This window comes from Lytechinus variegatus, chromosome 10 (assembly GCF_018143015.1).
Source record: "Lytechinus variegatus isolate NC3 chromosome 10, Lvar_3.0, whole genome shotgun sequence".
Taxonomy (NCBI): domain Eukaryota; kingdom Metazoa; phylum Echinodermata; class Echinoidea; order Temnopleuroida; family Toxopneustidae; genus Lytechinus; species Lytechinus variegatus.
This window is the reverse complement of record NC_054749.1, coordinates 19,509,663-19,522,593: the sequence shown is the minus strand read 5'-3', so window position 1 is coordinate 19,522,593 and position 12,931 is coordinate 19,509,663. Positions and strand designations below refer to the sequence as shown.

Here is a 12,931-nt window from a genome sequence, read left to right as displayed (position 1 = left end):
AGCGCTGAAGTCCTGGGGAGCGTTTCATTAAAGGACCTGTCGGACGTTTTATCCGACAAGCCCTGGTTTATCCGACAATTACCAAACAAAGGTACCTCTCAGCCAAATAAAAATCAAGGAAAGATGTCAGATCTTAAAACTTTTTGGACAAAAATGTTGATAAAACGCTCCCCAGGACTCTGGACAAACGACATCATAATTTGCGATTTTTAGTCAGCTGTCCCGATTCACCAGTCTTTGACAATGATCGAACTCCAATCTGTTCATTGTCATGTGACGGGCATTTTCAATATATTTCCTATGTTGTAGAATTGGCCCCTTGCAATTGCGAAAACTCACTATCATTTGGAGAGGGTGGCCCCGCGGTACCTGCAAGCGGCTCTGTTTCAAGGTGGTCAGGTAACGGGGAACCCCTGGCCTGCAATTTGTCTACCTCTGGGTCGCTCTCAGCAGGTTGCCCACTTCACTTTCGTTGTGGTTTCTTACCCGATATCAGCTAATATTTTCTTGAGGAGGATGATTTAAGCATTTAATTTCAAATCAGCTGATTGAGTGTTTCATGTCATGGAAAAGTCCTTGGATCATTACTGCATGATGATTTCATTAATATCATTATTTCAAAATGTGCCCAATTTGTTGGGAGAGAGGGCAATTGACATTTAACTTGAACCATGGACCTCTCTTTATCCACTGCAAACAAGAACAATATTGTTTCGCTTTAACCAAAAGTCTCATTATCTATTACCTGTTCAAACTCCTAATATTTTTTTTTGTAAATCATGAATGTTTGGTTTTCATTTGTTCCAGGGAAGGGGGAGGGATGGTCACTGCCATTCAAGAGTGGAAGCACCCTAAACCAGGATTCAAGGGCAGGCCGTCAGGACACGCTAAACGCGGATTCCATGCAGATATCCCCGATTTGCAAATCATATACTCCACTCGAATAAGGCCACCATGACCTAGCGATCGTTGTTTTCTCATTTTGGGCGTTTTTGAAACATCATTCGCATTCTGCTGATATAACCGCGAAAAACAACCCCCTTTCCACGGTTTTTTTTTTCTCGCTGGTGTTGTCCACTGTCTAATGGCAGTGCCCCCCCCCCCCGGCATTTATTAACTCTGAAACGAAAATACACTCATTCGCATTCTCACAGTAAATACAACTAATATTAAATTAAAGGGGGTAGCTAATTACCATTGGTTTATTTTGTTCATACAAGTAATCACACACAACTCATATCACTACAAATGTTAATTTGACGAATAACCTTTAATCAGACAGCTTAAATTGAGTGTATGGTTGTGTAAAATCGACGATAAATGTTCTGATGAAATGTTTGTGTGCGCGTTATATCTGTTTCAGAGTTATACAACTTTCAAGCGTTCACGGTCAATGCTTTAAACGTTCTAATCACAAACACTGTACAAACTCAATTAAGACCTATACACATGTTCATACTTTCTCCTTCAAATTAATATGCATCAGTCAAAATAACGTTTCTGAGGTCAATATAGGTGATTAAATAAACTACTTTGCTCATGAGACGATACAATCATTTATATTTTGTACATAAACTATCGATAGACCTATCATTCTATTTAAACAAATGAAAATATCGAACATGCACAGGATTATACGATATGTGTATTAAATATTGTAGCTCAAAAAATGAATAAGGACGGCTAAAAATAAAATATGTACAAAAATAACATCTATGCGCTTGCAAACAAAATTTGCCGCAAATATGATAAGCATCTCAAATTGTACCTTTATCATGTTTATTCGATAATATAACTTAAACACGCGGTATTCAGTTGATTTTAAATATTCAATACCACACGTTTTTGTAAATTATTTTTTACACTACCTATCTCTAGACTATGATATATTGTTTCGCACGAATTCCTAATTTTCTACGCATTGTTATATGACGTTTACACTAACACAAAACATAAAACATTGCCTCTAGAACATAAACTCACATGTTTTGCCCCACTATCTACAAAAGATTCGTTAAAACGAATGGTTTAAAATTGTATAAAATACATGCTCCGTTCATTTCACCTCTACCCAACAGCTATAATGCCTCCCATTTTCATTGACTTACCATTAACTGCCTCTTCCTTTTTTTGCATTTAATTTGATAACTTTGATATTTTTTTGGTTGTTTTATTTTTCAAACATGCTTAGAACAAGATTAAGGCCAATGAAGGTCAGATTTCTGTAGTTGGTTAGCAAGGAAATTCATATAGAAGAAAAAAATAAAGGCGAAAATGAGTAAGGAGGGGGGTTAAAATAAATTAGCAGCAGAATGATCATGATTATATTGAAATTCTTACAAATTTGGGGCAGTCTTTTATTTGAGTTCAAAAAGAGAATGGTAATGGCACAGTGCCTTTTCTTCAAGAGATATTAAGGTAATGAATAGGATCTTAATATAAAGTGCCCCACATTAAAACAGGCCCCCTTTTCTGTACTGAAAAACAAAATATTCTGACCCATTAGCTAATAATTTCTCAATTTCATACGGAAGTTATGTACACACATTAATGAATTGGAGACTATATTGGCTTTTGTTTGATAAACCAGCTATATTATAATATAAGAAATACTTATCGACTTGTCTATGTCTTGTAAAGAGACACAAACTAAAATCCTAGAATCAAGAAAACACATTTTTTATTTGAAGAACTAGTGTGAAACAACGATCGGCATTACTCAGAGCCTCTCCCTTCAACTTATACCCTCCTCTCTCTTTAAAGTAGTACGCCTCTTATTATCTATAACATCACACTAATATTTTGCTACTCTTAAATCACATTTTTTAATATTAAGTAAATACCAGTTATGTCCTTGATCAGAATCGGTGTTATATAGAAAATCCAAATGAATTGTTTTAGGTAAGGTTTAAGTGGTCATGAGTTTGATTTCGCGTTCTTTCTATTTCGGCTCGTTGTTTATTCTAATCTAGTTTGATCTGCTTCCCGTTGATTTTTTTTTCTGCTTCACGGTTTGCTATTGACCGGTTTTATTTTTGGTCGGTTTGCTGTTGGTTGGTTTTCGGTTGGTCTCTTTGCTTTCGATCGGTTTGTTGCTTGTTGTTGGTTGCTTTACTGTTGATTGGTTTGCCGTTGGTCGGTTTGTTGTTAATCGGATTGCTGTTGGTCGGGTTGTTGTTGATCGGTTCGCCATTGGTCGGTTTGTTGGTAATCGGATTGCTGTTGGTCGGTTTGTTGGTAATCGGATTGTTGGTTGGTTTGATGATAATCGGTTCGCCGTTGGTCGGGTTGCTGTAGGTCTGTCTATGCTTGTTATTTTCTGCGAGCTTTAGTCCCCTGGATGATGCTTTGTATCTGTAATCAATTATTAAAATATGGTCAAGATTAAAGGTATTGTTCAACTTTGTGAGCAGCCGATTTAAAAAATTCTCAAACCAAGATGAAACATGTGTACAAGTGCATGTATTAGAACTAATAAACCCTGAAAACAATCATTATTGAGAATAAAAAGCTAAAACTACAATGCAAACCCAGATTTTGTAAATAGGCGTCTTATAGACACATAAATAGTACACATAAGTGTATGGGATGAAATTAAGATGGTGTTTCCGGTCACTTTATATTTCAATTTTTGAAGCAATAAATAATCATTTTCGAACGCAGTTTTTTCTGGGCTTCATTTTTGTAACATATCACAGACACAGGTGACAAGTGTAACCTTCTATCTCAGATTTTTTTAAAAGTCAAACCAATGTTAACTAATCACTTTAAACGAAAGAATAGACAAGTATTCACCGAAAATAATATTTGCTACCCGTTTCATGACCGTTAATATGGAAATGATAATTTATAACAAATCAGTTGAGCTTAGGTCAGTTTCATTCATATCAATTTAATGCAATAATTGATGACAGTTTGGATCAGTTCAGCTACAAAGAGTTATTATATAAATCAGGCGCGTACGCAGGATTTTTGAAAGGGGGGGGGGTTGGAGCTGATTTTTTTTTTAAATCTCCCGCCCAGTCTCTAAAAAGTGATGAGGGGGGGAGGTGATGATTTTTTTTCTTTTTTTTTCAGCGCTGCAAATAAGACAGTAACATTTAAGTTTGGATGGGTATGTAACAGTGCGGTCATGACCCGCGAGCGAGCAGAAATGTTTTCGTTTTTGCGTTGAAAACATAACCTTTTTGTCAATAGATTGTTGGTATCATAGTCGATGCTACATGTCCTTCGGATCGTAGCACTCATGATATGGCCAACCGCGTAGCCAGGATTTCATTTTGGACGGGGCGGTAAATGCACGCGAAGCGTGCCAACACTTACAGAGCGCGCGAAGGGGGTGGGTGCAGGGAGGGGGAGTTTCCCCTCCCTTGCGAAGCGCAAAGCTTTTAGTGTTTCATAAATTAAAATGAAAAGGAGCCGTTTCTCTTGTCTCTAGTACCTCCAATTCGGTTGACTATATTGCGATTTTGAACCTTGTTTTTAAAAGTGATTGTAAACGCACAAAAGAGGTATACAATGGAGGAAATTAAAATGATAATAACTCCGCGCGAAGCGCGGAAGCTAAAGTGATTTATCAATTTTTCTTGTCATAAAAAGGGTCCCGAGAAAAGGGTATTCTCAAAGATATATTGAAACTTTCTTTGGAAAGATCAGATTTGATTACAAACAATTTAGCATCAGTGCATATTTTTAACTCGCAAAACAGAGGAGAAGATTGGTAGAGGAAGATATTCCTCCCCGCGATGAGCAATGAAACTCTGAGATTTCAAAGGGCGGACGTTTCATCAAATGTAGATATCTCTAATACCCAATCGTCTCTAATTCAATTGATTTTCTAAGATTATTGAACTTCATTACAAGGAAAATAGTGCGCATAAAGTTGAAACTTCTGTGATTTATTGAAATTATCTATCTATATAATAAAGGATGATTAATTTTTTTGACTTATCCTGAAGCGCTTCATTTTGAATATAAAGAAACTTAAGTGTCATTCAAAATTTCAAACTGAGGGCGCAAAACAGGACAGGAGATGAATGTATACAGGGAAATGACATGAAGTTTAATACAATTTGATAAAAAAATATTGTACTTTTTTATTTAATACGACACGAATTCCATACCTTCCTCTTTTTAAATTAGGAACCTGTTTGCCCCCAAATTATGCATGGTTGTTTATAGTAATGAGCTGAAAAGCGGGAGAAGCTGACTTTATGGAGGTGACGGCAGAAACTGATATAAAGATTTTACCCGCTCGGAGCCGACCAGCTAGACCAGAAGTTGCGCGATCAATTGAAAAAAAAAGATAACTTCATACATTTACTTCGGCCTAACCTTACTCAAATTCATGCCCTAATGTGTACAATTTTAACTTTAACTGGCAAGAAGCACATAGCTGAGGTGGAAAAACAGGGTTAGAGAAAAGGTGGGGGAACAATGGAGAACTTCAATATTGTCATTTAACCGCGCGCAGCGCGGAAGCAAAATTCATATATGAATTTAAAGCAAGAAGAGTGAAGGAGTTTCTCTTTTTTCCCTTCTTTTTTTCTTTTTGGGGACGTTTGGGGGGGGGGGCGACCGCCCCCCTGGCTACGCGCCTGGATATGGCCTTGATCAGAACACTAGAAACTTGAGAAATGTCATGAATAATTACGAGCGAGCGGAGCAAGCGAGCCGAAATGTTTGCGTTTTTCCGTCAAAACATACAATTCTTCTCAATAGCTTGTTGGTAATGATTACATATTAGTTGATGATACATGTCCTTCTGCTCGTAAGTCTCATGATATGGCCTTGATCAAGAGACTAGAAACTTAAGAAATTTCATAAATGATTACGAGCGAGCCGAAATTTTCGCGTTTCCCCGTCAAAACATACATTTCTTGTCAATAGTTTGTTAGTAAATCAAGTATTAGTCGATGCTACATGTCCTTCTATTCGTAACACTCATAATACGGCCTTGAACAGGAGACTAGATACTTATGGAATTTCATAAATTATTACGAGCGAGCGGAGCGAGCTAACCGACATTTTAGCGTTTTCCGTCATTTTGGTTTTCATATTGGTAAAACATATTTTGTAAGAAAACGTATGTCTTTGTCTTGGTTCACTTGTATTCATAAGTATACATCATGATAATCATGTATGGCCTTGTTAATGGCGATACCGTGATCATGTCGGCGACATGCGGAAATAAAAGATATAATAAAATGGAGCGAGCGACGCGAGCGGAAATTTTTTCTGTGTTTTTCGTCGGAAACATGAGATTCTGTTCATTATTGCTGTCATATACATTATTGGGTAGGGGAACTGTCCGTAACCAGACCAAGGAGTTATCAGGCGCTTGCCCGATAACTCCTTGACCAGACCGACCTCTGGGGAGACAAGCAAAAAAAAAAAAAAAAAAAAAGGAAACGAAAAGGGGGGGGGGGTTTGAACCCCCGAACCCCCCCCCCCTTGCGTACGCGCCTGATATAAATTATGTAAACGTTGAACATACAGCTCCTTGTAATATACCTTTTCCTTAAAGCATAAATAATTTGTAGTGAAAATGAGAGGAAGTTATACACTTAGAATTTGAATCAAAACAACCTCTCTTTGTCCCGTATTAATTGAGCTATGTAAGATTCTTCAAGGAAGCAGAGTGGGTTCCTTAACAATATTTTTTTAGATCGGTTTTTTTTTTTTTTTTTGGGGGGGGGGGGTTACAAGGAACTCCGACGGTTCTTTATACAACATATTGGGTTCCTGGTGTTGCAAAGAAAGTTTTACAGAAATTGGTATGGTTTTTAAAACGGATCTGAAGGACTGTTTAGAATCCATTTCTGCTTCTGTTTAAGAACCTTAAAATATTCCGAATACGAGACAACAAACTTTTTAAGCAGTACAATTTTTTCCAAGAGTGAATGCTGATAAAATGAAACGTTTGTAAATTCGTACAGGAACCTTACCACAAACAGAGCTGACAAGAAGGGATAAAAACAGAAAATGAACGATCCATTTTGGCTACGACTAATAAAAAACTAATTGTAGCCTCAATTTCATATAAAAAAAATAATCCTGTCAAGAAATTCACCTCCTCCCATTGTGGCGAAACCTTCGATTCTTATATACTGCCATCTTACGGCTGGTAGAAGACATGTCCCACAGCGCTGTATCTGCATCGTGCCTCGTACTTCCTTCCGGGTCCAACGCAGTAAGTATGTTGGTTGCACTTGCAGCGGAATGTCTTTTTGAACTTTTGCTTGCAAATGCCTTCGACTCTACATGGCTGTAACATTTGAAAGAAAGATAATAAGAATAAGTTTAGACATTAAAAATAAATGAAAAGGGCTACATGGGGGGGGGGGCAACTATGGCACAAATGTCAGAAAAGGAAAAGGGGGGGGGGGGGGGGGGGTCAGATCGGAGTATGATGAGGAAGACATATTGATTAACAGGGGCCAAGAAACCGCTGGGGCTGAGGGGGGTTTAGTGCCCCAACCAACGTTTTTCAGTAATCCTGTTAAAATTACCAGTGTTTTGGCGTCGTTATCTCTCATGAGAGAGATGTACAGACAGATAGATATATAGATAGATATATAAATAGATAGATAGATGAATAGATAGATAGATAAATAGATAGATAGATAGAAAAATATATAGATAGATAAATAAATAGATAGATAGATAAATAGATAGATAGAAAGATATATAGATAAATAGATAGATAGAAAGATAAATAGATAGAGGAGAGGGGGGGGGGGGGGTGTAGAAAGGGGTGTGTGAAGAGGACGGAGAAAAAAGTAAACATGGTAAAGGGATAAGAAAAAAAAGAACAAGAAGAGTAGTATTCAAGCAAAAATCAAAACAGAAAACAAAGTGGTGATCGTTATGTCATTATTGAAACGAATAATAATAACCTAATAATATACTTGTTTTTCCGACTTTTGGGCCTCGGTGTTAAAAACGGTGGATGAATAATATTGACAGTAAAAACTAAGAGTGTAAGTTTATTTTCCGTTCTAAAATCCACTATAATTGCATTTTCTGTGCTTTCTCTCTTCCAACTATACCCGTCACTCAACCTGATCATGGATTGATGACGTCAATGTTTTCTGAAACCAATGGGCTAAAAATGATTATAGCCTGCTCGTCACTTGGAATCTTCGCAACGATGCATCACCCGTAAGACTTCATCTCCCTAAAAAAGATATGATCACAGTCGGAAGAAGTCAGGCATGATTTGGCCGAACCTGCCGTGCCACCGCAAGGTGCGATGGCACATTGTCACGCATAATCATTTCCAACGACGCGGGTCAAAGATTACCCAATATTTCTATTTTTCAAAGAAATGTTGGGGTATTTTTGCACATGGTTACATTGTCCTTGAAGCGAAGGTGGAAATCCAAGTCTACATTCATGAAGCAGATTTTGATTTAATTATTCTTTATTTAGCGTGCATGGCATGAAATCAATTTTGTTTCACCTCGTCATAAGGAGTATGAGCGGTCATTGACATTTCCATGAGAACTAACACATCATCTAAGGTAGATGTGAACCTATAAACTAGATAATTTCAAAAGATTATAATATAAGGATTCACTTATACTTAAGGCTACATTCCAATTACGGTTGGGGGTTGTATTATTTTTATTTCTGAAATGGTCCGTGTCCATAAGCCTTCTCCATTTTCAAGTAAGAATATCTAAAACCACAGCTCTTTTAGCCCAATATCCCGTTATTTGTCACAAGTCTCACGTTTGTAAAAATGGCGAGGTCGTAATTTTCTAAAGGCAATTGTGTGATTATTACACACGATACAATGCAAAGTGAGTCAATTCGTGCTGCAGATATTGAACATCAGTTATGAAGCAACTTGAACAAAGTTTACGTAAGGTTCGACGACCCCATTTATTGACACCCTCCAAACCTCATTATTTCATGGTTAGATATTGGAAACAATCATCTTTGCGAAGCCATTTTATGGAAACAATTAACCACTACTAATTGACACAAAATAGCTTCAATTAGGATGCAATCCGCAATCTGATGGCGACCATGCTATATTTTTAGATGAACCAGTGCCCCCTCATCAAGGGAGTCTTTCACAGAGCTTAGAAAAGATGATTTACGCTGATAGCTTTTCTAAGCTACCGAAATCATGTCATTTGATTGGCTGAGAGAAAGTTCCCGGGTAAAAATCTGTGAAAAAAGCTCCTTCCATAAAATGCTTTCGGAGTCCTATGAGATATAGAAGAGCTGCTAATAAGCTAATTTATGAGCAGATTAATGAGTGATTGGCCAGTTTGGAGGTCGATGTGCTCTGTGAAGCTCGTCGTTGATCGTGAAATCTACCTGACTACAGTCCAACACCCTGAACATAAGTTCACGTCAATACACGGAATTGAGTCCTAATGTTTGAGCCGATACTTGTCCAACATGCCAAAAGGAAAGTAAAATGCATGAATTCTCATAATTGCAAACTCGGAGTTGTTTTTAATAGTTCCCATCAGTGGCGTACCGTGGCTCACGGCATTGGGGGGCACCAGAAAAAATGTCGGGTCACTTACGGAGCGCGCGAAGCGCGCTCAGTTGTCAGGTATACTGACCTAATAGAGATATTTTAAGGACATGCAGTGCCATCAAACGAATGTGTATCTCACTGATTAAATAATGCGAGCGCGAAGCGCGAGCTGAAAATTTTTGATATTGAGGGCTAAAAATTGACATTATAAGCAAATTGTTTTGTAATCATGATACTTAACTGTCTCGTTAAACAAACAATGCGAGCGCGAAGCGCGAGCTAAAATTTTTGTATATACTGACCCTAAACAAGGAAATTTTAAGGATTGTATTTTAGAATCCATTAAGAGTATAAATATCTCACCATAGTCATCTAATGCTAGTGCCATCCTTTGCTTATTTTGTAAGAATTACATCTAAGACCCTACGTATTTGACTAACCAAATAATGCGAACGGGAAGCGCGAGCTGAAATTTTTGTATATATTGACCCCAAAACATGGATATTTTAAGGACTAGTTACGAATCCATTAAGTCAGAGTATACATATCTCACCATAGTCATCTAATGCGAGTGCCAAGCGCTTGCTGATTTTGTTAGAATTACATCTAAACACATGGACCACTTTTTGAAGTCATTGTAATCATGATTATCATACGCATCTCACTAATGAAATACTGCGAGCGCGAAGCGCGAGCTGAAAATCTAGGAAATTCAGACATGAAGAGGGGCATTCCAAGGCTTGTTTGTAGGAATTCACTTAGACCCCACGTATTTCACTAACCAAATGATGCGAGCGCGAAGCGCGAGCTAAAATTTTTTGATATTCATATCAGAAAAATTGACATTTTAAGGACTGATTTTAGGAGTTCATGAAGAGCAGAAATCTCACCAATCCACTAATGCAAACGTTAGCACGGACAGGAAATGTTTTATATTAAGACCTTAAAATAGGGCAATAACTTTCAGTAGTCATGAAAAAGAAGAATATATCACTACTTAAAACAATAATAACTCGCGAGGAAATATATTATTTTGTTGTATATTGATTTGAAAACGGGAGGCTTTAGTACTTCAGTTTTACATATCTCGTTAAAAAGTCTATGCGAGCACCAGGAACAATGAAGACACAATCAAGCAAATGTTTCATGAAGTTGAGAAAATGCTTCTTATTTTATATAACATAATATAACACTATATGATAATCAACAATTTCTTCTTTCCCCCACTACGTTTCTCTTCCTTTTTCCCTCTTTTTCTCCTTTTCCCCGTTTTTTTTTGGCCAGCCGATTGGGGGGGGGGACGTGCCCCCCATGCCCCCCCGTAGTTACTCCACTGGTTCCCATGGATAACAAAACACACTTTAAAGGGAAATAAAAATACATACATAAAAATGGCTAAATAGAACATTAAAATAATTCTACAACAGACAAGAAAAATAATGAACATGATAATACAACAGCAATAATAGTGATATTAAGAATTTCAAATTGTCTATAATCTAGGATTAAGTGGAGGCCGTCCCCGATGCCACATATTGCCGGTCTTGGCCTTGGTCTCTGACCGGGTCACGTGTATATAGTCTATGAGAGAACGGTTGCTCAAGCGGCCCCTTGGCTCGGAAATACCGGCCCTGACCGATTAAAGAGTTTCATTTTTTTCGTAGGCTATTGATGATTTTAATCATTCATCTGTTATATCAATTGAAACGACACTTTTCGTAAATATGGCTTAAAAACAAATATATTCCATAGGAAATTATTGTTATATTGTGGTCCCTAGTCATTCAGCTGAATCCTGGATGGACCACTGTCACGTATTTTCTATTGAGTTGATCTATTGGGGGAAAATACGCGTTTATATTTTGTCTCCCAAATGCCCCATTTATGTAATAATTCATGATACTTCATGGTCTACAAATGTCACACTCTGGGTAAAGAGCATCACCTATTTTTTGTGATTCAAGAAGTAAGCTGATAACTCTTCAGGTGACCTTTGAAAAAATACCTGGTAAATCTTGAGTATATCAAGGAAAGATTGGCTTTCAATGATTTAAAACTTACCAGGAATGATGTGTAGGCTGTGATTGAGCGATCTAAAGAGCTGATGCCGACAAAATTCTTATTCCATCTCGCCCCTCTCCTGTCTCGTTCGTAGAATGCTAAGAGTTGGTCCTGGGCGCTGAGTCCTTCACCGTCCCCCTCTCCTTCCCCGGTCGCACCGGCCGCCATCATCGGCATCTCATCTAGTCCTTCGAGCTCGTCGTCGCCCATGAGATCGGCGACCCCTTCAACTTCATCGAGATCATAAGGGTAGCCTTGGACCAGGGAGATGAGGCCAAGGCTCAGGCATAGAAGTAGAGTGGTGTTCGGTGCCATGTTTTGCCCAAGGTTTCAGGTGATGTAGTTTTCTTGTGGTTAACTCGTGATGTGAGAATGGGAGAAGCGTAGAGTGTTGCAGGTAACTGCTGCAAGGTATGTCTGTGGATTGAATGATGAAGACACATAGAGAGAGAGATAGATAAAGAGAGTGAGAGAGAGAGAGAGGATATTAATGATTAAAGTAATAATTTCTGTTACGAAGGAACAATTATATAGGAACAATTGTCAATGAAAATTCTATAGACAACGGTGATCGATCGATTTCAGCAGCATTTGACGTCATTAATAATTACTAGAAGTGGTACTTATTTTTTTCATGATGTGCCCTTGACAAAGATGGAAAATAGAAAATGCACAAAAGTCGCAAGGAATATGAATTTTGTGTATCTACCAAAATTCTATGTCTATGTTGTAATAAACCTCAGAGAATGATGTCATAAGAGAGATGGTGCAAAATTTCCAACAGTTGAAATTGATAAATCAAATCTACTTATGCCAAGCCATCTATGACATTTTCCTCATCATGAATGGTGTCACTTGCTTTCCATATTTGAGATATACTGGGTCATTGGCCCGCACCTCTTTAATTTCTAAGTTCTGAGCAGAGTATTCAAGGTATCGAAGTATTTCACTCCGACATAATTTGCTTGTTGTTTCTCTTTCTGTGTGCATATGCGTGTGAGTGGGAGGGTGTGTGTGTGTGTGCGCGTGTATGGAGGTGGGGGTGATTGTGCGTTGTTATGTTTAATGGGATCGTTTTGGTTGACATGTCATTTTTTTAATATAATAAACGATTTTGTTCCAATATTTCTGTATGAGCATGATAATATTAGGTATGTTTTTTTTATTTCCCTAAAAATAAACATCGTTTTATTGATATAATATATCATTGTTTTCATCCTTCTTTGTGTTGATATGCATTGCATTTTGTGCATTTACAAGATAAAATTGAATTGAATTATTCACACTAGGACTAACAGTTTCAAATTACACTCTGATGTGTATAATATTATTTACATTTGGATAATAGTAATGATAATAACAGACGCA

General features: G+C 37.5%; 1 protein-coding gene across 1 annotated transcript; it reads right to left on the bottom strand.

Annotated features, from left to right (window-relative positions):
* Positions 1 to 1,255: 1,255 nt before the first annotated feature.
* Positions 1,256 to 12,008, bottom strand: LOC121423032. Its single transcript, XM_041618306.1, has 3 exons — positions 11,564 to 12,008; positions 7,073 to 7,267; positions 1,256 to 3,354 (listed from the first exon to the last, which is right to left on the bottom strand). The coding sequence occupies exons 1-2, from the start codon at positions 11,876 to 11,878 to the stop codon at positions 7,118 to 7,120; spliced, it is 465 nt and encodes a 154-aa protein (XP_041474240.1). The 5' UTR covers positions 11,879 to 12,008; the 3' UTR covers positions 1,256 to 3,354; positions 7,073 to 7,117.
* Between the last annotated feature and the right edge of the window lie 923 nt (positions 12,009 to 12,931).

Bases quoted from the DNA above. Each gene is read 5' to 3' on its own strand.
- LOC121423032 (XM_041618306.1), bottom strand. From the start codon at position 11,878: ATGGCACCGAACACCACTCTACTTCTATGCCTGAGCCTTGGCCTCATC. The intron at 7,268-11,563 runs GTAAGTTTTAAA...CAAATGTTACAG, and splicing joins CAGCCTACACATCATTCCTG to CCATGTAGAGTCGAAGGCAT.